At 44.0% G+C, this 24,279-nt stretch overlaps 1 protein-coding gene and 1 pseudogene across 2 annotated transcripts; both read left to right on the forward strand.

Moving 5' to 3' along the window:
- The first annotated feature begins 39 nt into the window (after nt 1-39).
- LOC127322595 (E3 ubiquitin-protein ligase KEG-like) lies at nt 40-12,447 on the forward strand (annotated as a pseudogene).
- A 5,734-nt stretch (nt 12,448-18,181) lies between these two features.
- Nucleotides 18,182-22,843, forward strand: LOC127322611 (protein LSD1). 2 transcript variants are annotated; one of them, XM_051351164.2, is made up of 6 exons: nt 18,182-18,445; nt 18,601-18,778; nt 21,299-21,412; nt 21,610-21,759; nt 22,280-22,389; nt 22,512-22,843. In XM_051351164.2, exons 2-6 carry the CDS (start codon nt 18,712-18,714, stop codon nt 22,545-22,547), a joined length of 477 nt encoding a protein of 158 aa, XP_051207124.1. In that variant the 5' UTR covers nt 18,182-18,445; nt 18,601-18,711; the 3' UTR covers nt 22,548-22,843. The 2 variants fall into 2 exon arrangements, with proteins under 2 accessions (XP_051207124.1, XP_051207125.1); XM_051351165.2 differs by having other exon boundaries at nt 18,186-18,445; nt 21,646-21,759.
- The last annotated feature ends 1,436 nt before the right edge of the window (nt 22,844-24,279 follow it).

Consider the following 24,279-nt stretch of genomic DNA (forward strand, 5'->3'; position numbering starts at 1 on the left):
TGTAAACATTCTTAATTGTCCTAATTTCATCAAAAGAAACGAAAACACAAGACACAGGCTCTCGTTTCATCTTCATCGCTGCTCTTTTCGGTTCCGTCCCACCCTGCCTTCTCCCCGCCCAAAACCCTACAATCTCCTCGCCTTCTACCGGCGCCATGGCGTCGGCGTGCTCCCAGCCCCATGTCCACTACAACGGTAAGCGCCTCTCTCCACAGCCCATTCCCTACCCGTAATCCCGACCCAAATCCCAACTCCGCCCCCCTCCTGCCGCAGTCGGTGGCCCGATGCTGAACAAGGTGTTCCAGGCGGCCTGCGACGGCGACCTCCCCATCTTCAAGGGTACGGTTCCCCCTCCCCCGTCCCAGATTTCCGTCCTGGTGCCTGATTGTGACGACCCGATCCTGACGACGCCGTCGTGACACCTGAGTGCTGGATTTTTATTTTGGGTCCAATCCGTTGCAGCGCTGGTGGTGATGCTGGACATGGGCAGGGGCCGCCCCAAGGAGGCGATTGAGGCGCTGAGGGTGGAAGATGCCGGAGAGCTGGAAGGTTTCAGTGCGCTGCACGCCGCAGCCAAAGGTGGGGGCCTGGATGTGTGCAAGTACCTGGTCGAGGAGCTGCTGGTGGACGTGGATGTGGTCGACAAGAAAGGTCCATCTCACTTTGGAACTCCAATTTCTTGCTTTAGGATCACTCACACACATTCTTCGTAGGTTTGTCAAAGTTTACAAAATGGTATTGTACATTTGTGGTGAGTTCAATGCTGGAATTAATGTTTTTTTTTCACGCATCGCCTAATTTTTTTCTTTACATCGATTCCTAGATCTGTAGGTCAATTATACGAATATATGATCGATTTGTGCTTGCGAAAATTATCCACGTTGGTATGAAACAATGTAGCATTACTATTTACCACACAGAATAGAACTGTGATTTATCACATTCTGTTGTGCTAACTCACGATCGTGTAGCTTTATATGAAATCACTTGGGATTAGTTTTGATAGAATTCTGATTTATCATGTGAAATCACCCAGGCTTAATTTTGATATAAATGGTAATACTCTACGTAAGAATGTCCCATATAATTAGGCTACCCCTGGAGGTGAAACTATTCTTCATTTCAGGATTGTTTGGTTATTTACTTAGCTGCAAATCTGCATATGTATGCTCCAATTCCGAGTATTCGTCTCATTATTCATATTTTTGGCAGTCTTATATCGAAATTTGAAGCATTGTTCTGACATCCCACTCCATATTGTATGTAAATCCCATAGGTCTACTTTGTATATGTTCGCTGAGAGATATTTCTAAATTTGATGCTCTCAGAGCAGTGTTACGGAACTTCTCTGGTTGTATGGTTTTGGAGACAAGACATGCTTTGATATTGAAAAGGTCTTATTTCTTTGCTATGCCCAGAAGTGCTTTGATATAATCTAATTATGGTTATGCTTGTCTGCTTGATAGGTAGAACACCTCTGTTTTTCGCAATACACAGTAACGATGTGGGTACTGCCAAGTATCTTCTTAATCATGGGGCTAATCAAGACAAAGTCAGTCATGATGGGCTTTCCCTGTTACATTCTGCTGCACTATCAGGTCTACCTCTATGAACACACATCTCTGGTGTGCATCTGTGCAATGCAATTTTTTTAAATATCTTCTCAATTTGAAAACTGTGTTATTGTGTGATGTGGTATTAATATCTTGGACCTATTTTCGTTTTTTCTAGCATTTTGCTTGTGTTAATAAATTATATTCAATCCGACTCCGACAGTTAAGTTTCCTGACAAGTCCTTCTGTTCGGAAGTGCATGCTGTTTTAGACTCAGTGGCTTGTTTGAGATTGTATGACATATTGGGTTTCCAACTAGAACGTTTGGTAGTATTAAGATAATACCCTTAGCTGTAATACTCTTGCACATGTTTTTTGTAGTCAAAAGTCATCGATATATTTATGTGCAGTCATTAGCCAAGCATTACTGTGTGATGCATGTATTGCAACACTAGGAAGTAGAAACACATTTTTGAATAGTTAACATTGGTATAGTGGCCATTCAAGCAACACTTATATTTTTGCCCAATGTCCTGAAAATGTCACCTAATTGTGAATATAGAGGGAATCTCATTTGAATAACTTAATGCATACCACTATGCAGGAATCTTTTCCTCATGATACTCTGTGGTTTATTTCTTTTTTAAGAAAAGACACCCAAAGGGCATCTTTATTAAGGAAAACAGAAGATAGTACAAGCGACAGACAACAAGATGCAAAACGACCAATAACAAATAAAATTACATAGAAAATCATACTGGCCGCTCTTCGTCCTCCGGAGAATGAAAAGTGCACTCAACAAGCAGAAAGGGACAGGGACACCTGCAAACGCACGTCATACAAGGCTTTGAAGACCACAATAGCCAGTCACCGCGAACTAAAGATCTAGTAGTTGTTGATCGAACATTGCTTGGCGCATCACCCAGCGCACAGGCTTGCAATCCTTCACCACTAACCCAGAGGGTAGAAGAAACCGGATCTTGCTGCAGAACACAGCGAAAGAAGAGGTCAAAGTCACCACTCCAAAAACCATCCAACTATTTCCCTCTATAGACACACCAACTGCCAAGATCTGAAGAGAACCAACCGATCTGGCGATGCTAACCGTCTTGGGCCCTTGGTTGACGCTGAAACAGAGGCCCTTGAGGTAGGGAGAGGCCGGAGAGACCTTATTCCAACGCGCCATTGCCACCTCCACCTTGCTGACACCGTTAGGGAGACCAAAACCAAAGGCAACATGACCTACAAGAGAAAACAAAGAAAGATAGCAGGTCCCTACTCCTCTGGCCGCCGGCGTGGCTGCTGGACAGAGGGGAGGAGGGGGACCGGCGTGCCTGCGTGCTTGGGGAAGCCCTAGGCGGCGTCTAGGGTTTGTTGTTGCATGTACTCCCTCCGATTCATATTACTTGTCGTTAGTATGGATGTATCTAGACCTAAAATATGTATAGATACATTCGTATTAGAGACAGTTTATGGATCGGAGGGGGTATATTAGATCCATCAATTTGGAGTTGCTGGGTTTGTGCACTAATCTCCTATTACTGAACTGGAGAGGTATATCCCAAAATCACTCTTTTGGAAAGTAATCAACTGAGAACTTGATGAACTGTGGATCAAAAGCTATGTGATAAGGCCCAGTCGCTTCAGATTGGTATTAAATGTTACCTTAATTCTCTAGCCACTGAAGGATTTGACCTTAATTCCTTTCTACCTTATTGGTTTTATTTGTAGCACAGGATCAAGGCAAACTCAGGTCCAGGAGACTCCATGAATGGAAGAGATAGTCATAAAAATACCTATTATCTTACGTAATAAGCTCGTGTACTCTTTTTACAAAAGATTGCCGGATTTTTTTTTCTGATCGACAGGGAGCCGTCTCCCTGGTTCCATTCCTAGAACGAAACCACAGCATCATACGGATGTTCAGAAACAGATTTTACACCTAGTACAAAAGTAAATTGAGCCAAGCTCAAAGCAAATACTAGCAAGCCTTACATCACACAACAAACAAAAGCTAAAACTTGAGCATTTGAGAGGGAAAAGACCTCTTCTCTTATGTAATAGTTCTCGTGTTTTTTTCCCAGACAATTGTCAAATGGTAGAACTACTCCTTGCAAAAGGAGCTGATGTTGACCCGGTAGCTGATTGTGGGACACCACTTCATTTTGCTGCTAGTGAAGGGCATTATGGTACTATGAAGATTTTATTGGACTACAATGCAGATGTAAGTTGAAGTACTGCCCGTCAGACTGCTTAACATACAGCGTTTTAACTTTAATTTCTTGTGTCCTGCATTTTTTCCCCTCAGCTGTCTTGTTGTCATGCTCCATTTCATTGGTTGTTGTATGGTTGCTATCCTGTGTTGGTGTTTGTTCAGCATAGTTAACTGTTAAAATTTTTGGTACATTTTTCTCCGCTTCTTCATGCCCTTAGTTATGTTGTAGTTCTAATGCTATTCTTCAACAGTGTCTTGGTAATAAGTATAGAAGTACTTCCTGGAAAATGCGAGATTCCATTTACATTCATAGTGCTATACTATCAAATCTATGGTCTATACGAAAATAATTCCATTGTTGGAATGCAAGCAAGATAATACCACACATCTTGTCATTCCTGGTTCCTTCAGTATCAGTTTTCATGTATGAAACTACTTTATCCAATCGTTCTTTTGCATATTTACTAGACCTGTTTGATAGTCAGCTACAAGGTTCCGGAACTATATATTGAAAATGTGATTGTGTATTTTTGTACGCTATGCGAGCTCTTTAATTTTTACTGAAGAGGCTTGCTTCGGCACATCCCCTCTAAAAGGATTAACGACTTCTGATTCAGATTAGTAGTCAAAACTAAAGCTCACCCCTTTGGTTGTAAAGGCAGTACTGTCTATTTCATGCACCCAATTTGATCTTGCATCTGGAATTTTTTTCCGTGGCTACTCGTCCAGTTTACCCAAATCAGTTGTTTGACTGTTGCCTCCAAAATCGTTCTCGCTGCCGGAGCCATACATCATCTTCTTCCTTGCTGTTTGCCGGAGCCATATTTCAAGTCGTAATAATTTTTCTTTTTGATGGCTGCATTGTTTCTGTTGGAATTCGAGATCCCAATGATCAAATCTTTGTTGAAGCGAAACAGACTGGATCTATAAACTAGAACGGGATCTTATTGTCCATTAATATTGTTAATGTGTATTTTGCATCAGATTCATATTAGCAGGAAAGGTCAATATGTCATCCAAGGCTGCACGCTGCTTGCATTCCATCTGAACAATCACAAATAAGTGCTATGTGGTGGTAATCATGGCATTCTCTTTAGAATACAGGATCACTACATGTGCTTGATGGCGTTAGGGTCTAATTACCCATATAATCTTAGCACTATAAAGTATGAAAGTGCCATTTAGAGGATGTACCAAAGCAATTTTCTTTGTATTGACCATTGGAGCTCATATCTTCATGTTTCCAATCAGTACAACAAGATGGTAAATGGCGAGACACCTCTCATTGCTGCTACATGTGCTGCTCAAAGTCAATGGAATGTATGATGCTCCTAGTTAAGGTATTGTACGTTCATCTTAGCTTGGTCAAATCCTTGAATTTTGTTGGCACTTTGTTTTCTATGTTTAGTTTCCACACTGAGATTGTTCTTTTTACTTACTTTTTTGCCATTTGGTTTGAACACTGGCAACAGTTGTGGGACACTGCGATTTGTGGCCCTTTGTTCTGGACACTTTCTGAGCCACTTTTTTTTAAACTTGTGACCATCTATTTGGTTGCTACAAGCATGGTGATAACAAGCCAAACCAAATAACCCAGTAGAGTATTCATAGGTAGTGGCATTAAGGTCACATTCATTCCTGAAAGTGCAAAAATTATGAAATGCTACCCATGCAATCTCTAATCAGATCTGTGACATTTATTTCTGTGATAGGCTGGTGCAGATTTGAAGGGAGCTTTAGCATATGCTGCAAAAACTCTCCATGAGAGAAAAGTTGTTTCAAGTAACTTTTTCAAATGCATGATGGAGGACGCTGGTGCCGATCATGATGTTTGTATTGATGTGAGATTTACCTCTTCGCCACTCATGCAAGTATAGTTCTAAGAATGTGTGTGAGGTGAAAGAAAATAACCATCATGTTGTTGATAAATATGACATTCTGCCATTCCCATAGGTGGGTTGAGGCACTGAGGCTGGGAAGTCATCTGTATTATTGCCACGCTGATATGGATGTTACGAAATTATGTCCAGTTCTCGAAACATCATGCTTGTGCAGTCATAGAAATATGAGAAAATAATAATTATATGTTTATGTAATTAAATCCTTTTACCCCATATCTTCACAGCATATTTTGAAGTAATTTGTTTAGATTTTGTCTATATTTTCATGCATACCTCCTGCATAGTATTGATTTAGTTGGTACTCTATATGATTCAGGATGAGCCTATGGTTAAACGGGAAATTAGAACAGGAGGGCTTATGTCACTAGGCATGGACTCTTTAAGGAAAAAGGATTATCGTCTTGCGGCAGGATTCTTCAGTCAGGTATATTAAAGCACCATATATATTTCTTGCCGCATCTAGCAATTCTGACATTTCAGTTTTTGTTGCATGCATTGTAGTGGCTTGCCTACCTCTCAGTATGAAAGTTAAGATTCATAACTGCATATATGTTTTCAGAAGGATTGTGTCCTTATTTCACATAGTCCGAACTATAATTTTGGGCAAAAATATGCCAAAATACCAGGAGTTTCACATTGAGCTGGGTGGCTTTTATCAAAGATTTTGAGTCATAGGAAGGTCTGTTGGATAACTGTTGGTGTATCTGTTTGGCTGTCTTCTTGTTCTCTGTTGTGGCCCATCTGGTCCAGCCCAGTCCTGACCTATATAAGGTGCTTCTAAGCTGAGAGAGTTCCTCCCTGCAGCCTCCTTCTACCTCAGGTTAGGCCCTCACCTCTGCCCACATGGTATCAGAGCAAGGGGCAGTGAGGGCAACGGCGGGAAGGACTGCCGATCTGGAAGCTTCAGAGGTATGGGACACCCTATCAAATCTCTATTCTGGAAAGGGCAACATTATGTTGATTGCTGAGATTGAGGATAAAGTGCATGACTTGCTACAAGGAAACAAAACTGTGATGGCATATGTGGCTGAGTTGCAGCATCTTTGGGGAGATTTAGATCATGTTGATCCTCTGGAACTTGGGGAATGTGTGAGTGCTGCTGCAAGCTGGATTGAACGTCGGCGAGTCATGAAGTTCTTGAAAGGTCTTAATCAAGATTTTGAGGGAAGAAGGGCCGCTTTACTGCATCAAACCACTACTCCTTCTCTCAAAGAAGCCATTGCAGCTATGTCCAGAGAGGAAGTGCGTCTGAATATGACAAAGGGAAGCGATTCTGTCCCTCATTCGACCTTCTACACTACCCAGAGACAAGAGATGAGAGACTGATATAGTTGTGGACAGAAGAGACACTTGAAGCATCAGTGTACCTCCTTTGCTACACCCAGTAGGGGGAGAGGAGGATACACATATGGCAGAGGAAGCTACAGAGGAAGAGGTGATGGCAGAGGTGGTGGACAGTATGGAAGAGGTGGTGGACAAGGTGGTGGACAACCATATGGACATCAGTATGACAGGGGTGGTGGACAACCATATGGACAACAGTATGGCAGGGGTGGTGGACAGCAGCACGCTATATCATCCAAGGCACATATGGCAGCAGCTTCAGAGCCAACTACCAGTACCTCAGAGACAATCAAAGGAAGAAGGACAAAATGAAGCAACCTTTGGGAACTTTGCTCACTATGTCTACAAAGATGAAGGTAATATTGATCGAGTTTCTATAGCCACTCATAATGCTAATTCAGATTGGATTCTTGATTCTGGAGCATCCAAACATGTTACTGGGAACATTAGTGAGTTTGACTCTTATACTCAGTATCCTCCCACACATAGAGGCACTATCCAAACAGCAGATGGCACAACACAATCTATAAAAGGGGAAGGGTCGGTGCAATGTACACCCAACATAAAATTGTCATCAGTTCTACATGTTCCTGCTTTTCCAGTAAATCTGCTATCCCTAAGTGCCCTGATTGATCAGCAGGACTACCGTATAACAGTTGATAGATATATGTTTTTCATTCAGGAAAGGGAGAGCAGCAAAAAGATTGGGACTGCAACCAGGCATAGAGGTCTTTGGCACATAGATCGTGACAAGATGGGGCATGATGCTAGTTCTGTGCTTGCTGCGATTGTTGGAGGAAAGGAGAGTATGGCACTAGTTCATCATTGTCGATTGGGCCACATGGCGTTTGATAAAATGTTTCGAGTTTTTCCTGATGTAATGAATGGAGTGGACAAAACCAAGTTATGTTGTGATGCCTGCGAATATGCTAAGCATACGCGAACCTCTTATGTTAGTAGAGGGATCAGAAGTGTATCCCCATTTGTGTTAGTGCACTCTGATGTATGGACGTGTCCTGTTGTGTCAGTAAGTGGCATGAAGTACTTTGTGACTTTTATTGACTGCTATTCCAGAATGACTTGGATTTATCTTATGCGTCACAAAGATGAAGTGTTCACTTGTTTTCAGAGTTTTTGTGCCTATGTGAAAAACCAATTCAATGTTTAATGGTACTGAATATATCAACAAATCTTTTGCTGCTTTCTTATCTTCGCAAGGTATACTGCACCAGATTTCATGTCCTGACACTCCTCCACACAATGGAGTTGCTGAGCGGAAGAATAGGCACAATCTTGAAGTGGCTCGATCTATTATGTTTACCATGAATGTTCCCAAATTCTTATGGAGTGAGACAGTTATGACTGCTACGTATTTGATCAACAGAATGCCTTCAAAGATTCTAGGTATGCAGTCTCCTTGCCAACTCCTTCTAAATAACAATGACTTTGTTGTACCACCCAAACTCTTTGGCTGTACATGTTTTGTAAGGGATCACAGACCATCTGTTGGCAAGCTAGATCATCGGGCTATCAAATGTATCTTTATTGACTATTCCTCCAGACAGAAGGGTTACAAGTGTTGGAGTCCCACTGACAGGAGGACATTTGTAAGCATGGATGTTACATTTCGCGAGTCAGAACCATTTTATGACGGTGAGAGTGATCTTAGTGGCTTGTTCCAGGGGCTTGACCATCTTGGTGATGCTCAAAAGGGGGAGCAACAACAAGATGGTGATCAAGAGCAGCAAGATGATGACCAACGGCAGCATCAACAAATTCCTATTGTTGCGGAGATTCCTGCAATTCCTGATACACCTACCCGTACCAACACAAATATAACTGCAGAATCCACTTGTGTACTCTAGAAGACAAGTACAAAGGGAACAAGTAGATGCACTGGAGGAGCAACAAGACCAGGGGCAGGGGGAGCAACCCATTGGCCATGAAAATCAAGGAAGCACAAGTGTAGATTCTGCTGAGGAGCAATCTCAGACTGAGTCCAATAATAGCCTAGACTTGCCAATTGCAATAAGGAAAGGGATAAGGAAAGTTGCCCCCCCAAAGCGACTGAGTTATGATGACTATGATGTAGGAAATTATATTTCTTACGAGGCATTGTCACCCTCTTTTCGGGCTTTTGTTGCTTCACTGCAAACTATATCTGTTCCTAAGGATTGGAAGGCAGCCAGGTTGGACCCGAGATGGTGCAATGCTATGATGGAAGAATTAGAGGCCTTGAAGAAGAATAAAACATGGGAGTTGACAGATCTCCCTAAAGGAAAGAATACAGGCTGTAAGTGGATCTATTCTGTAAAACAAAATGCAGAAGGAAAAGTGGAGAGATATAAGGCAAGACTTGTGGCAAGAGGATATAGTCAGACTTATGGCATTGACTATGATGAGACGTTTGCACCAGTGGCAAAAATGAGCACTGTCAGAATATTGACCTCTTGTGCAGCAAATTTCGGATGACCCTTGCATCAACTTGATGTCAAAAATGCATTTCTGCATGGTGATCTTCGAGAGAAGGTGTATATGGAGATGCCCCCAGGATTTGTCAGACCTGAAACTAAAGGGAAGGTATGTAGACTCAAGAAATCTCTATATGGTCTCAAACAATCTCCACGGACCTGGTTTGATAGGTTTAGACAAGTGGTGTGTGGCATGGGATATGGTCAATGCAATGAAGATCATACCGTATTTTACAAACATTCTGAGCAGAAAATCAGTATCCTTGCTGTGTATGTTGATGATATTATTATCACGGGAGATGATGATGCGGAAATCGCAAAACTGAAAGGATGCTTGAGTCAAGCCTTTGAGGTGAAAGATTTGGAAAAACTTAAATACTTCCTTGGAATAGAAGTTGCAAGATCGTCAAAAGGGATATCACTATCTCAAAGAAAGTATACATTGGATCTCTTAGATGATATGGGCATGCTGGGGTGCAGAGTGGCTTCAACACCTATTGACCAAAATAATAAAATCACAGCAGAGTCTGGAGAACCCATAGACAAGGAAAAATATCAAAGACTTGTTGGAAGGCTAATATACTTATGCCACACGAGACCAGATATATCATTTGCAGTGAGTGTAGTGAGTCGCTATATGCATGATCCGAGGGATGGACACTTGGAAGCAGCTCAAAGAATCTTGAGATACTTGAAGGGCACTCCGGGAAAAGGATTGTGGTTTAAAAGTAATGGACACCTAAATGTAGATGGATATTGTGATGCAGATTGGGCTAGCTGCTTAGATGATCGAAGATCCACCTCAGGGTATTGTGTTTTTGTTGGAGGAAATTTGGTGTCATGGAGAAGTAAGAAGCAATCTGTTGTCTCGAAATCAACAGCCGAAGCAGAGTACAGAGCTATGTCACAGGGCCTGGGTGAAATGTTGTTGGTATGAAACCTTCTAAGAGAGCTGAAAATTTTAAGGCGAGGAAGCTTGAAAGTGTGGTGTGATAATATGTCTGCCATAAACGTAGCAAACAACCCTGTCCAGCATGAGCGAACTAAACATGTGGAGATAGACAGATTCTTTATTAAAGAAAAGATTGATGCAGGGATTATCTCATTGGCTTATGTGAGATCAGGACAACAAGTGGCAGATTGCTTAACAAAAGGACTAGGATCGAAGGAGTGTAATCTTGCCTGTGCCAAGATGGGGATGATTGACATTTACACCCATCTTGAGGGGGAGTGTTGGATAACTGTTGGTGTATCTGTTGGGGTGTCTTCTTGTTCTCTGTTGTGGCCCATCTGGCCCAGCCCAGTCCTGACCTATATAAGGTGCTTCTATCTCTGTAACCCTAAGCTGAGAGAGTTTCTCCCTGCAGCCTCCTTCTACCTCAGGTTAGGCCCTCACCCAGGGGCCAGGGCCTAGACTTCGGATTTGTTATTTTCAGTAACTTCATCAGAGTTGTCAAGAATAGGGCTCAATTGACTGTATTATGAGTCTTTATTTTCGTTTCTTTGGTCATGTCTCTTTTCAGTATTTGGTGCGTAATACTCATTTTTTGATAATGAAGAAGGGAAATGAGATATTCTTGTACTTTCACTGAGGTTGCGATCAGGATTTCTGTGATTCTTTTGTCATATACTGTTGTTTTGGAGTTGCTTCTTTGCTGCACTTGGCTAAAAACGTAGGGAGGACTAGACTAAACGGATAGGCTGATAGAAAACATTGTGCTATATTTAGTAAATGTTTTCCAGACCTGCTAATTCGTATTTTATGCAGACTAGTATAGATCTCTCTGCAGCAGTGTGCAGATTTCTTGTTTGAGTGTTGACAAATCTCTAGCTTATTTTTTCTTATTCAGTTAATTAATTCAACTGTAGTTAAAAAAATCTCAGTAAGCTTGGTTGTTTATTTTTCTTGTTGGATGTAGGCACTGGATCTTGATCCTGGTGATGCGATTTTGCTCTCAAACAGGAGCCTTTGCTGGCTTCAAATGGGTGCTGGAGACAAGGCTTTGCGAGATGCTAATAAATGTAGAAAAATCCGGCCTGACTGGCCAATATCCTGTTACCGGCAGGGTGCAGCTCTGATGTTACTGAAGGTTACATATAGAATATTGTTAGCTGTTTTTTCTTGATCTATATTTTTTTTATGATTGTTCACGTGGTCTTATATCATCAGGATTATGAGGGTGCAAGCGGACGGTTCTTGGATGGACTCAAGTTGGACCCAGTTAACGCTGAGATTGAGGATGCACTACGGTAACCCAGCCTCTTCAGTTATGCTGTCTTTTGACGATGATCTTGCATATTGGTAGCTGACTGGAAGTGATTCAGCACATCTCACACACGTCATTAGCTATATATTGAACACCTCAGGCACGCTGCAAGCATGTTCAGTGACAGAGCTGGCCAACATCTGGAGCCTGGGCAAAACCTTCAGTGTGAAGTACTGATGAGTTTGTTAACAATTTAAGATGACACTTTGCACTGTTATCCATGCCAATGCCATCTCTAATTTACCTAACATGTAACATGTATTATTAGTAACTTTGTAGTATGCGATAAGATCTTACTGGTTAGGAATATACTGTCATGCAAAGGCGCATAAAGAATTACGTGTCAGGCACAGTTATGCTATTCCAAACCTCTGATGCTTCTCCTTGGAACGTGCAGGGAAGCTATGAAGTCACTCAAGACATGTCGGAGCACTAAAGCTAAGCCAATGTTCGGGTGTTGCAAGGAAATCAGTCGAAGGCATTAGGCAGGTGTTTCTCCTGCTGTGCAAAGACTTGATTTCCTGAACTGAGTAACTCCTTTAGGAAGCCACAAGTAGTGTGTCCGATGGAGTATTAGCGTGGCACGTCTGGACGGACACATGTATATACCTGGATGCAGTAACATCTGTGTATTCGAGGCTCTTAAGAATATTACAATGGATGCCTAGCTAGTATTCTCATCGCATCGTCCATTCAGTCTCAGCTCGTATCTGGTGGTCGGCTTGTTGGTGAGGCACGTGCACCGAAGCCTTGGAACGAATGTTTTGTTTAGGCAGAACGGAGACTTCTAGAGCGAGTTTGGTTTCTGGTAATGGACCTGCTGAGCGTCCCCCGGGGATCCCCGCCTTCCAGACCGTCCGATGGAGGCTTGCATGACCGTTTGATGAAAAGTCAACGAGGAAACTTATCTCTACATCATCACTGCCCTGCACATGGCGCTTGCGCTGCCCCCTCTCCCCACCATGTGTACACCGGCGCCGATATTCCTGCAGCCACGACTGTTGCCAGAGTACCCGTCGCAGCGTCGCCAGAATCTCCGGTGCGGCGCTGCCTTAGAACCTCCGTCGCGCCGATGTAGCAGGCCTCTTCACGGCTTTGCCTTCCCCATCTGTGCACGCTGGTGTCGCTCCTCCGTTGGCCATGACCATTGATGGAGAACTTGACACTGCATCGTCAATGCAGCAACAACATTGTAAGTGTTTGTAGCAACACCCATCACACACAGGGAGCAACGTCAATGTGCGTCTGTAGCAATGCTGGCAACCGCTGGCAGAAATGCCGCCGCCCACGAGCTCCATGTAGCAAGGCAGGTCTCCCTTTGTAGCAAGCCCAACCGCCCATGGTAGCAAGGTCTGGCCTTCGCAACACCCAACTTCCGCCCATCGTAGCTAGGTTGGCCGTCGATCATAGCAAGGCGGCCCGCCCAATGTAGCAACCCCGTAAGGCCATTGTAGCAAGGCCGCCCCTCGCAGCACCCACCTTGCGGCAGCAGCAAAGGCCACGATTCCAGCCGCAAACTGCGGGACAAGCGACATGCGCGCAGCGTGTGGAACTGGCGTTGGGCGCATGGGGCGTGGAAGCCAAAAGAAACCAGCTGTGAGTGGCCTGCTTGTGGGGCGCTGCGGAGGATGATGAGTTGCCGAGCTCGGGATCGAGCTTGTGGACGAGGAGGCGGCGAAGGACGCTGGGGCGCTTGGTGCAGTTGGCGTGAGAGATATTTCATCAAAAGAACCATCTAGAGCACTTGGAGCTCACGAGATGGGTCGAGAAGGCTAAAAGAGGCCTGGTGGCGCGAGGGTGTGCCACCACCCCTCCTACCCTCCCCGGGCATCCGATTCGCCTGATTTTTTCTCCCACGGATTTCGTTTGACCTAAAAACCCTTATATATATGGCTTCCGAGGCATCCTCGAGGAGAGCGCGATGAAAATAGAGAAACACTGAAACAGACTTAGAACCAACGAAGATTGGAGGGGAAAACTCCGCCAGAGCCGCCGCCGAAGAGATCTCCACCTTCTCCAACATCTCCACCGTCATCGCCATGATGAAGTGAGAGTAGTCCACCTCTGGACTATGGGTTTGTGGCAGTATCTTGATCTATCTCTCTCTCTTGTTCTTCATAGATTGTAGTACCATATGAGCTGCCCAACATGATTATGGTTATATATGTAATTTCTATGTGATGGATCTTTATTCTATGATATTGATATATGAGATTGGAACCTGATATTGATATATGAGATTGAAACCAGATAGATAGATTGGAACCTGATATTGATATATGAGATTGGAACCTATTACGTGTAAGATGCATTGGTAGATGCATATCATGTACCTCGTTCTTAAGTGCTTGTTCTGATCCAACTTGTATGCAAAAACATGTGTGGAGAGAAGTATGTATTAGATGGAGTAGCATGGTGGTGGTGATTGAATAGTGACACCAAATTCATGATCTACTATGGTATTTACCTTTCTTTCGCTGCCTCACTAGAGATAGAGTGAATACATATGGTTTGTTTATCATGTGACATAGTGATAATTTTGTTAGTTCAAGGTAGCATATTTGATATTCAAACAGTATGTCATATTGCTTAAGGCTATACTCTGTTGATTCTTAATTCAAGATTGCTTGGAGTTTTCCTTTTCTCGAGAAGTATAAGAGAGATGTGTTGCATCATCATGTTAGGACCTAATGCCCATATGAATGCTTATCAAACACACATTAAAGTTCCACCAATATTATGCAATTAATGAATTGTTAGTATCCACTACAACTTAAAAAGAGAATAGACAAGTGAACCCATTAACCCCGGTCAAATTTAAATCACTAGAAATACCTTTCCAATATTTTTACCTTGCTTTACATTTTCTACTATTATTTAATCCAAAAATACCAAAAATACTATCTTCACACACACACAAAACCCAAATACCCTTAGCCTTTACTTGTTTTTACTTAGTTTACTTGAGTTATTTACTTTACTTTATTTATTTCTTATTTGTATTTCTTATTGCTAATACAAACCCTTGTGTTTGACAACCACACGGTAGAGTTGGAGACACAAGGCAAGAACTTTATTTTGTAGGTTGAAGAGGAGAGAAAGAAGACAACTTCTAAGCCAATTCCCCAAGAGTTTAATATAAACCATCGAGTCACCCTTGCGAGAAAATACGCTTGCTACAACACTCTGCACTTGGAGTCCCAGCGAATTGCTACACACATATTGTTGGCATCACCGGTCTTGCCCAAAATTTTCCCTGTGACCCGGAGGCTCGCTATGGTCACCCTCCGAAAACCTCCCCCCACCCCCCGCACACCCCTCTCTCCCTCATGTATAGCTTCTTCTCGTCCCGTTAGATATGCAACAATGTCGATGTCTTTTTTCCGTAGCTCCTCCCCACAGCCTCACATCTCAACCCCAATGCCAGAGTTGAGCTCTCCACTATTGGAGCCCGCGTGCTCCTCTCGACGGCGCCGCATCCGCTTACAGCTCCACCCCGCAACCTCGATAGATAAGCTCAACGTGCTCCTCTCGATGGCCTCATCACCATCGTCCAACACCTTGCTGCACGTGAGCGGACCATGGCCGAGGACTTGATTCCTCTTAATTTTTTTCTACTCGAGGTCATTAGTGTAAGAAACTTGTATACTAGCTTGCATTTTTTACTTGGAGGATCTATTTGTTAATGTTGTGTTTTAATATTTTATTTTTTTTTGAGAAAAATCTAACGATCTATTAATAATCATCAATAGTAGTACAAATAGCCCAAAAGTAAATAAAATTACAAAATGGTACTCGGACCACCTAGCGATAACTATAGACACTAGCACGAGCCGAAGATGCGCCGATGTCCTCACCCCTCCATATCCGAAGTCAGGCAAAGCTTGTTGTAGTAGACAGACGGGAAGTCGGCAATGATGACAAATGTAGATCGAAAGAGACTGACATGAAACCACACCAACGAACACGAAAACCAGGAGATCCAACGGGCACACAACTCCAGCGCGCCCTCCGTTAGCGCTAGATGCACCACCGGAGCGAGGATATGGCGGGGAGGATCTTACTCTGATTTAAGTATGTAGCCGCCGCCTCACCATCCCAAAAAAGAGATTGAAAAAGCAAACTAAATTAAGGACGGAAACTCCCCGCCGGTGAGCGGCCATGGTCCGCCACACAAGGTATTCAGAGTCGGGATTGAGAGTTTAGTCGATTTCTGTCGGGTAGAATCGAGTCGTAGTATCTAATCGTAAAATCTGGGATCCTACCATACTTACTCAGAGAAGATATTTTTATCAAGCAAAAAAGTTTTTTTAATAGTATAATGGAGATAAAAATAATAATCCATAAATTTTCTAGCAATAATATTCTAGCCATAGATCATTTGAGATTTGGTAGGTAAATAAAGGGTACTGAAGCAAGTGAAAAGGGCTTGGGATGTTTAAGTAGTATCCCTGTAGGCTTAGCGGATGGAAAAAATAAAGAGTCAGTAGAATCGAAATATCCATAAAAAGGATCGAGATTCTACATTATTGTAAAGGATTGTACGATTTAGATCGGGACTCAACATGGATTCTACCTGATTGGGATTCATAGTGGGATTTGGATCGATATAGTGATGTAAGATCGTCAAATCGTAGGATTCCGGTAGTAGGATCGGGATTCTGACTACCTTGCCGCCACACCTCCAAGACCCCGAGGCCACCGGAGGCTGAGCGGGCCAGCGGTATCACCGGCGAGGAGGACGGAACCCTAGATGGATTTTGTAGCTTTTCCGCCGCCTGCTGGTTGTTTCTGCTACTGTTCCAAGAAATCAGGACTACAATCTTCAGACTATATTTTTATTTAATACCAGCAATCTAGTTTGCAAATAAAGTTGTTCTGATTAGAGACATTGTTGGAATGTTGTACAAATATGTTTTTTATATATTTCAAATACTTGTGCAGAAATGGTTATGGCATTCCATAATTGTGGTGGTATATTCGCCATTTTAGTAAGGAGGTAACCAAACCTAGACATATCTCAACACACACATACTAGCAAAAAAACGTCTTCGCTCTCAAGCAACAAATTATATTCCCTCAGCATGTATGGGGAGAGATAGTGATGCTAGGGTCATACTGGTTACCAAACACGCCCTGAGACTACCTAAAGTTTCCGTTGCTTGCATATTCATCATGTGATATGGCATGAAAACTAGGATTGTTCGTATGAAAATTGAAAAATCTAAATTACTTATTTGTTCAAATATATGTGATTTTGCACTATATGTCGAGTGCAAGCACAATACATCTGAATTTTTTATTTGAAAATAACAATTATATATGCTATTTTAGGGGTAGAATAAATTACCACGCCCATGCTTACAAATTAATTATGAAGTTTCATCCTTAATTACCTTGATTTTTAATAAAGTTCCATGTTAGTTGCTACTCAGACATATAATTTTCCGCGAGTGGGCAGGGATTTCTGGCTCTTGAGCTCCGATCATATCTTAATTTTCCAAATTGGAATTCATGTTTACGAGTTCAAAAAATTTACAAGAAAAATGTATGGATATGTGTAGTGAGTAGTGCATATTTCGAAACACCAAAATTTATTAGACTTTATCATTTTGTAGCCTGGAATCAAATAATTTAGCGTTGCATTTTTGCATGCTTATAGGATACTGATTAACTACATACAAATCTTTCCTTCTTCCTGAATTATTATGCACAAGCATTACCAATGCCAGACGTCACTATGACGTATACTACCAAGGACAGCTTACATACATTCGATCAGTTTCACTGTGTCACAATATGCGCGTGGCCCAGATATGTTTGTATGGGCTTGGACGCTTGGTTACTTCTATTGTTCACGTGGCATCTTCTCACCCACTATTTCCTGAATCTGAAACGTGAAATACTGCATTATTGGCATCTTAGCTGACTGGCTAGTGGTCCAACGAAGATTTATTCATTTGTTCAATGGCGCATGGCAAAATAAGGTCGTAGATTTTGTGAAAATCTATTTGAGAGGTCATTTTGAAATTTTTCTTCCACAATTGAAATATGGTGATGACTTGGTAAAGTATTAGAGCATGTCATAAAGTTGAGTCAATTGGAGTTGGAAAAATACATAGTAGTAGTATTTTTTGTTAGAAAGGTGATAAATTCATATGGAGAGTGGAGAAATGAAAGCCACAGGAAAATTCTACAACAACCTGTTTGAAACGATAAAAGGAGAAAATCACAAACTCTTGACCATATTTGTTATAGAACTTCTGCTTATCTTTCTAAAACCACAAATGTACATAAATGTTCACAGAAGTTTCTACAAAAAATGAATTTTACAAACAACCGGATGGCGCAATAAGTTCATATGGGTCCACATGGCATAATAAGAGGATAAGAAAGAGAATCCACGTTCTCAACCATAGTATCGCGCTTTACATTATCCGCCGCATTCCCAACTCACCTTTGTTACGCGGGGAAAACTTATTTGTCTCTCTCAACGGAAATCTTCACCAGATCGAGCGAAGCAACCAAAGCCGGAGGCGTTCGTCTGCCCGGGGTGGCACCATGCGGACCCGCCTCTTCCTCTGAAGCCCGCCTTCTTCCTCGGGCTCAACGGCGACTAGCGTCCGCGGACCGCGGCAGAAGTGCTGTGCGGCGACGAGCGTCGGTAGCGGTAGCACAGTCCAGCAGCGAGCAGGTGATTCGGTGCTTGACTTTGTTGCCGCAATGAGTGGTGCCAAGGCAGACACTCTGTTTCTCTAATTGCTTCCTTGACGCTCGATTTACCGTGAAGCTGATGTTTTTTCTGTAAAACCGAAGTGTTCTCATCGGAATCTCCGACGCTCTCTGCAGGATTTCATGCAGGGGAAGGCAATCAGTTCTTAGCCCTCGACTTCCACCAGAGTGTGCGGAGTCTCGCCGACAGCAACGACGACGTCGGCTAAGGCAGCCGCGGGCACGGCAATGCCGGTTCCCCTTGCCCCTTATCCAACTCCTCCTGTGCCCTTCACACCACCCACCCCCAATGCCGGTATGGTCTCCAACTGGGTACTGCAAGAAAAGAGACAGATTTGGAAATTGTTCTCTATTTTCCTTGAGAAATCATTTGATGTTTCTTACTTCTTAACCACCCGAAAATGAAGATGTAAACGGCATAAGCGTCCAGGCTTCCTCGTGATTTTTGGACTAGATGTATAGGAATTGAAGTTTCATTTGACACAAAAGAGCAGCCTTCCAGTTTTATATTCCATTTTTGGATCAGAAATATAGGAAGTGGAGTTTTCTATAGCAGTTCCTTCTGCTGTTTTTATATTCTCTGAAGTTCTGATACAGAGGAGTGAGCTCAGGACATCAATTAAGCCATAGAAATTGGGGAGTGCTCCGGTGTCCCCCCCTATGCCAATAAAATTGAAGGGGCAAGTTTACCGAAAACCCATAACTTTTAGAAAATAGACAAACAACCCCTCAAGTCAAAACCGAACCCCTGTTTTACATGGTGTGGTAGTTAAATAAAATACAGCCAATGCCACGTTCGACTAGGAGGTTTAAAATTCTCCTTCAGCACTGTCATCCTCGGCCTCTCCTCGCCCCCTAAATTCCTAGAATCCGGCGATCTTGCTCGCTCCTTCGGCGCGACGACAATGGAGGCGCTCATTCTCGTCGTGTTCCTGACCCCTGCTCACCACTCGCAAATAAATGCATTCTCCCTCTCTCCGTTCTTGACCATGGCGGGCAGCGCGCATCGGCAGCCTGGTCTTCTCTGTCCATAAGAGCATCTCTAACAGAGCCCTTATTCGAGCGAACTGAAAAAACGAAGTTCAGTCTTCCGAAAATCAATTTTCGAGCAGTTTAGAAGGTGGCGCAGAACACCCATATTCGAAACCAAGAAATGCAAATTCAAATTTGTCAGTAAGTGATCATTGCAAACAAGTTTAGAAAAGTGAAATTCAAACTACATAGTTGCTTATTTGCATAGTTGCGGTCGCAAAAGAGATTACATTTAGTCTGGTCGCCGGCGACCAACACCTAACTAAGCTAATTTCGCCCGTTGGCGACCTACTCTACGCGCGGCGGAGGACGACGCCGTCGGCGGCCTACTCGGAGTCGAGGTCGATGACCTCCTGCTTCACGTGGCGGACGGCCGCCTCCTTCTGCACCACCTCGTACGCGCGCACGACACGGATGACTTCTGCCTCCTCGCGACGGAAGCACGCGCGCACCTCGGGCTTCGAGATGACGGCGACCTGTTGGATCGCCATCGCCTCCTCCTCGTCGTTGAGGACGTAATCCGCCGACTGTAGAACAATGCGTGCCGCCACCTCCTCCTCCTCCTCCTCCTCGATGCTGCTGTCGGTGAATGGCGGCCCAAGCGCACCGCCCGACGCGCCGGAGGAAGACCCCTCACCGTTGTTTGCGTAGCGGGCGAGATTCCCCGGTGGCGCCAGGCCCCAGTTGGTCCTCCTCGTTGACGACGCACAGTGCGGGCGCTAGGAACTCCGCCTCCTCCAGCGAATCCACGTCCTGGAAGTTGAGGTCGCGCCGTGGCCGCCGGAATCGCCACGCGGCCGCGTCGTAGGCGCGCGCCGCCAGCTCCGGCATGTTGTAGGTGTCGAGGGTGAGGCGGAAGCCGCCGGCACGAATCTCCGCGTAGAACGTCCCGTTCGGATGCCGCGGAAACCGGACGTTCCGCGGCGGCGCGGCAACATCCCGACGACGAAGGAGCGGAGGCGAAGGAGGCGAAGGAGAGCGGCGGCGACGCGTGGCGCGGGGAAGCGGCGAGGCGAGGCGAAGCGGTGGAACTTTCCGTGGCGGTTTGTTGCGCGCACACGCGGCACTTTATAGCGCGCGCGAAGCGACGCGTCAAGTTTGGCGCTCGGGATACCGCGATAGCGCACGCGAGGGAAAAGTTTCCTTTCCCGCGCCGGTTTGACGCGTCCGCTGGAGATGCGCGGGAGGGTGCGCACGGCAAAAAAACGGTTGAAACGCGACGGTGCGCCATTTCGCGGCTCTGTTGGAGATGCTCTTATGGACAGAGGAGACGAGGCTGTCGATGCGCGCTGCCCTCCATAGTCAAGAACAGAGAGAGGGATAATGTGTTTATTTGCGAGAGGTGAGTAGGGGTCAGGAACACGACGAGAATGAGCGCCTCCATGGTCGCCGCGCCGAAGGAGCGAGCAAGATCGCCGGATTCTGGGTATTTAGGGGGCGAGGAGAGGCCAAGGATGATGGTGCTGAAGGAGAATTTTAATCCTCCTAGTCCAACGTGGCATTGGCTGATTTTTATTTAACTGCCACATCATGTAAAACAGGGGTTCGGTTTTGACTGGAGGGGTTGTTTGTCTATTTTCTGAAAGTTATGGGGCATGTATAAGTATCTCGCTAAACTTGCCCCTTGAGTTTTATTAGCGTAGGGGGGGGACACCGGAGCACTCCCCACAGAAATTTCTCTGCCGATTTTGCCATTCCAGTGCTCTACTGAAATTGAAACCTTCGGTTATTGGTAGGTGAGATTCAGCCACTGAGCTAAGGTTCCGTGCTTGTGCAATTTCAGGGGCTCAAAGCCAACTTGTCTGTTCCGGGTGCCGGAATCTGCTCATGTATCCTGCTGGTGCACCGTCAGTATGCTGCGCAGTTTGCAGTACTGTGACCACCGTGCCGGCTCCCGGTATGCACTTGAATCAAACTCATATTGGTTCTCTGGTTAATCTGTGCACTTCACTTCAGAAGTTTTTCAAGGGCGGGGGATTTTGCTTCTTTTCTATGTACAGTGTACAGACATATAGCTGCAGATTTCACGATTATGTACTCCCTTAAACCAACCCAAAAAGCTTAACATTAACTGGACAATATCGTAAAGTGCAGTTGCCCGAATGAATTTTCCACCCGGATTTGGTGCAGGGACCGAGATGGCGCAGCTAGTTTGCGGAGGATGCCACACTCTTCTAATGTACATACGTGGCGCGACAAGTGTACAATGTTCTTGCTGCCACACGGTCAACCTGGCAATGGAAGGTACATTAACCAAAGTTTTTCTATCTTTTTTCCGTTCCTCAGTTGCAAGTGGCGTATTCCGCTGGTTTCAATTGCCTTTCTGAAACAATGTTGGCGTTGATTTGTGTATGTTAAATCCTCATTCTGAACAGAATCTATTCTGAGGTGGGAAAAGCTCTAGCAATCAGTCGATAACTGTTAACATCGTAAAATTGGCTTATCCTGAAGTCACACTCATCGAAATTGGACAGTAGGATGTATGCATTTGTTGTGATTCAGAAAAGTAAAGGTTTGACAAGGATGTCCTAGATCTACCAAAGTTTGATGAATATCCCCTAATTTTAAGTCCGACAAACATGTCCTACAGTTGCTGGATGATTCACAAACACAAAGATTGAATGATATGGCTAGCATTGAGTCCTGACTTCTGAATAATCTCCACGTTTGCTAAGAACTCATAACTCATAAGGATGAGTGGATCTGTGCTTATCTAATCTCAAACACTCTGAATGAAACATGATTCCCTTGTCCTTGAACGCAGGGAATCAGGTTGCGCATGTAAACTGCGGGAATTGCCGAATGCTGCTGATGTACCAGTACGGCGCAAGGTCTGTCAAATGTGCAGTCTGCAGTTTTGTGACATCAGTTGGGGTAAGTATTCATCATCAGAGCACTTGCTTTTTCCTAGATTTCACATCATCTGATTGATATTGCTGTTGAGCAGCCTGAGTTTCATAGCAACTCTACCTGAAATGTGTTTCTTCCGTTTTCAGGCATCACCTGGTACAGACCAGAAGCCCAGCAACTGAAATTCTGCAATATTATTGTGAAGGCAGCTTCCCAAAATAAGGATGCTTTGAGTGCACATGTATAGAGTTCTTCCCAGAAGCAATCTTTTCCTCCCTTCACCGCCTCCCTTCGTTGGACCTGGCGAGCTTGCAGACTAAACAAGAAGTTTGCTAATACTTAGTGCTCAAAATTTGTCGAATCATCTGTATAACTGGATCAGACAGATACATAAACCCACCATGTTTATGTTCATATCTAGCTTCTTTTACTTGTGTTTTATTTTTTCTTGTGATTATATGAAGAACTAGTTTCTTTATGCTTTGCCGTGCCAATTCTTGAACCGAGCCGTATTACCGCAGAATGATCATGAACCGCTCACGAGCACATAAAAATCCAAATGCTGCACAAGGTGGGTGTGGAAACACATCAGATGAGAGTTGAATGATGGCTATGCAGTAGAATTAGAAATGGTGTTGCTTGCGAGGACACAGGATTGGGTGTGTGCTGGGCTCCATCTCTCTGACTCTTGTCCAACTCCGAATCTCCGATGGCCGCCCGGCACCATCCTCTGTCCCAGCCAGCAAACAATTTGCAGTGATGCATCTGATCTGAGACTGAGAAGGACTGTCAGTCTATGATCACTCTATCAGCGCAGATCCAATTATTGGCAGGAAAGGTATGAGGAAAATTCAGAGAACACGATGATGTAAAGGCATAGGTGGTGTCTAGTCGAGTCAGCACTTAGTGGTGCACAGAAACATCACTTGCCAGTTGCCAGTGTATGGGGGCGTGTTTGGTCGCTCGTCCTTTTTTTTTTTACAATCAATACCACATATATTTATAGTAACAAATAGTACATGGTAGAGATACACGAGCTGACTCCAACGATTACAAAAAAAAGTTTAAAATATAGTAACAAATTTTCGAGGTCTTTAAATTCTTTCTTCTCGCAGAACACAATCTTGTACTCTTCTAAAGGTAGCCAAAAATAGATAATGAACCATAGACCTGTAAATACCGACGAAGATTCTCCAGTAATTTTAATTTGAGCCACAATGTCAAGGTTGCGTGCACGCGCGTAACCATTAAAGCAGTCATTAAACATCGGCAAGAGTACCAACACCAGTATGTCAGGTCATAACAACCGACTAGCCTTGTCGACGTCGGTGGAGAGCCGAGAGTACGAATCACCATTGTTGAGGACGTAGCAGCCGGGACAAAAACTGCGAGGATAATCCTCCTCACGGCAACAACGACAAAAGATCCAAAATCGATCTGACGAAGCAAGATTTGAAGGCTCATACCTAGAGGGTTGTAATCTTTCAACACCATCATTGACGTCAGGAAAGAGATCTCGCTGTCAAACGAAAGCTCGAAGATCACTTATTGCAGACGATGCTATCTCCATTGAGGGGAAACCAACAAGAAGACGACTACCAAAATCCTAACATAATCAACTGAAAAATACTACTTTTATTGGAAACTCCACACATAGATCGGGTTCCCCACTCCTCCCAACGCCGGTGAAGCCGACCGAAGGAAGGGGAACCGATCTATGGAGGAGTCTGAAGTGGAGGCGGCTAGGGTTTTGGAGAGGCGACGGCTGTCTTTACACCAAAAAATTGCATGGGTTTTTCCTTATTGGCTGGGGCTAGTAAGTAATTTTAGAGATTTATTAGCTCGATTAAACAAGCATTACAACCGCTCAGCTATACTTCCGCTGTGCTGTGTGGCCCAAGTCCAACAAAAAGA

The sequence above is a fragment of the Lolium perenne genome, chromosome 1, assembly GCF_019359855.2.
Source record: "Lolium perenne isolate Kyuss_39 chromosome 1, Kyuss_2.0, whole genome shotgun sequence".
NCBI classification, from domain to species: domain Eukaryota; kingdom Viridiplantae; phylum Streptophyta; class Magnoliopsida; order Poales; family Poaceae; genus Lolium; species Lolium perenne.

Bases quoted from the DNA above. Each gene is read 5' to 3' on its own strand.
- LOC127322611 (XM_051351164.2), top strand. From the start codon at position 18,712: ATGCCGGTTCCCCTTGCCCCTTATCCAACTCCTCCTGTGCCCTTCACA. The intron at 21,413-21,609 runs GTATGCACTTGA...CGTAAAGTGCAG, and splicing joins GACCACCGTGCCGGCTCCCG to TTGCCCGAATGAATTTTCCA. The intron at 21,760-22,279 runs GTACATTAACCA...CCTTGAACGCAG, and splicing joins GGTCAACCTGGCAATGGAAG to GGAATCAGGTTGCGCATGTA.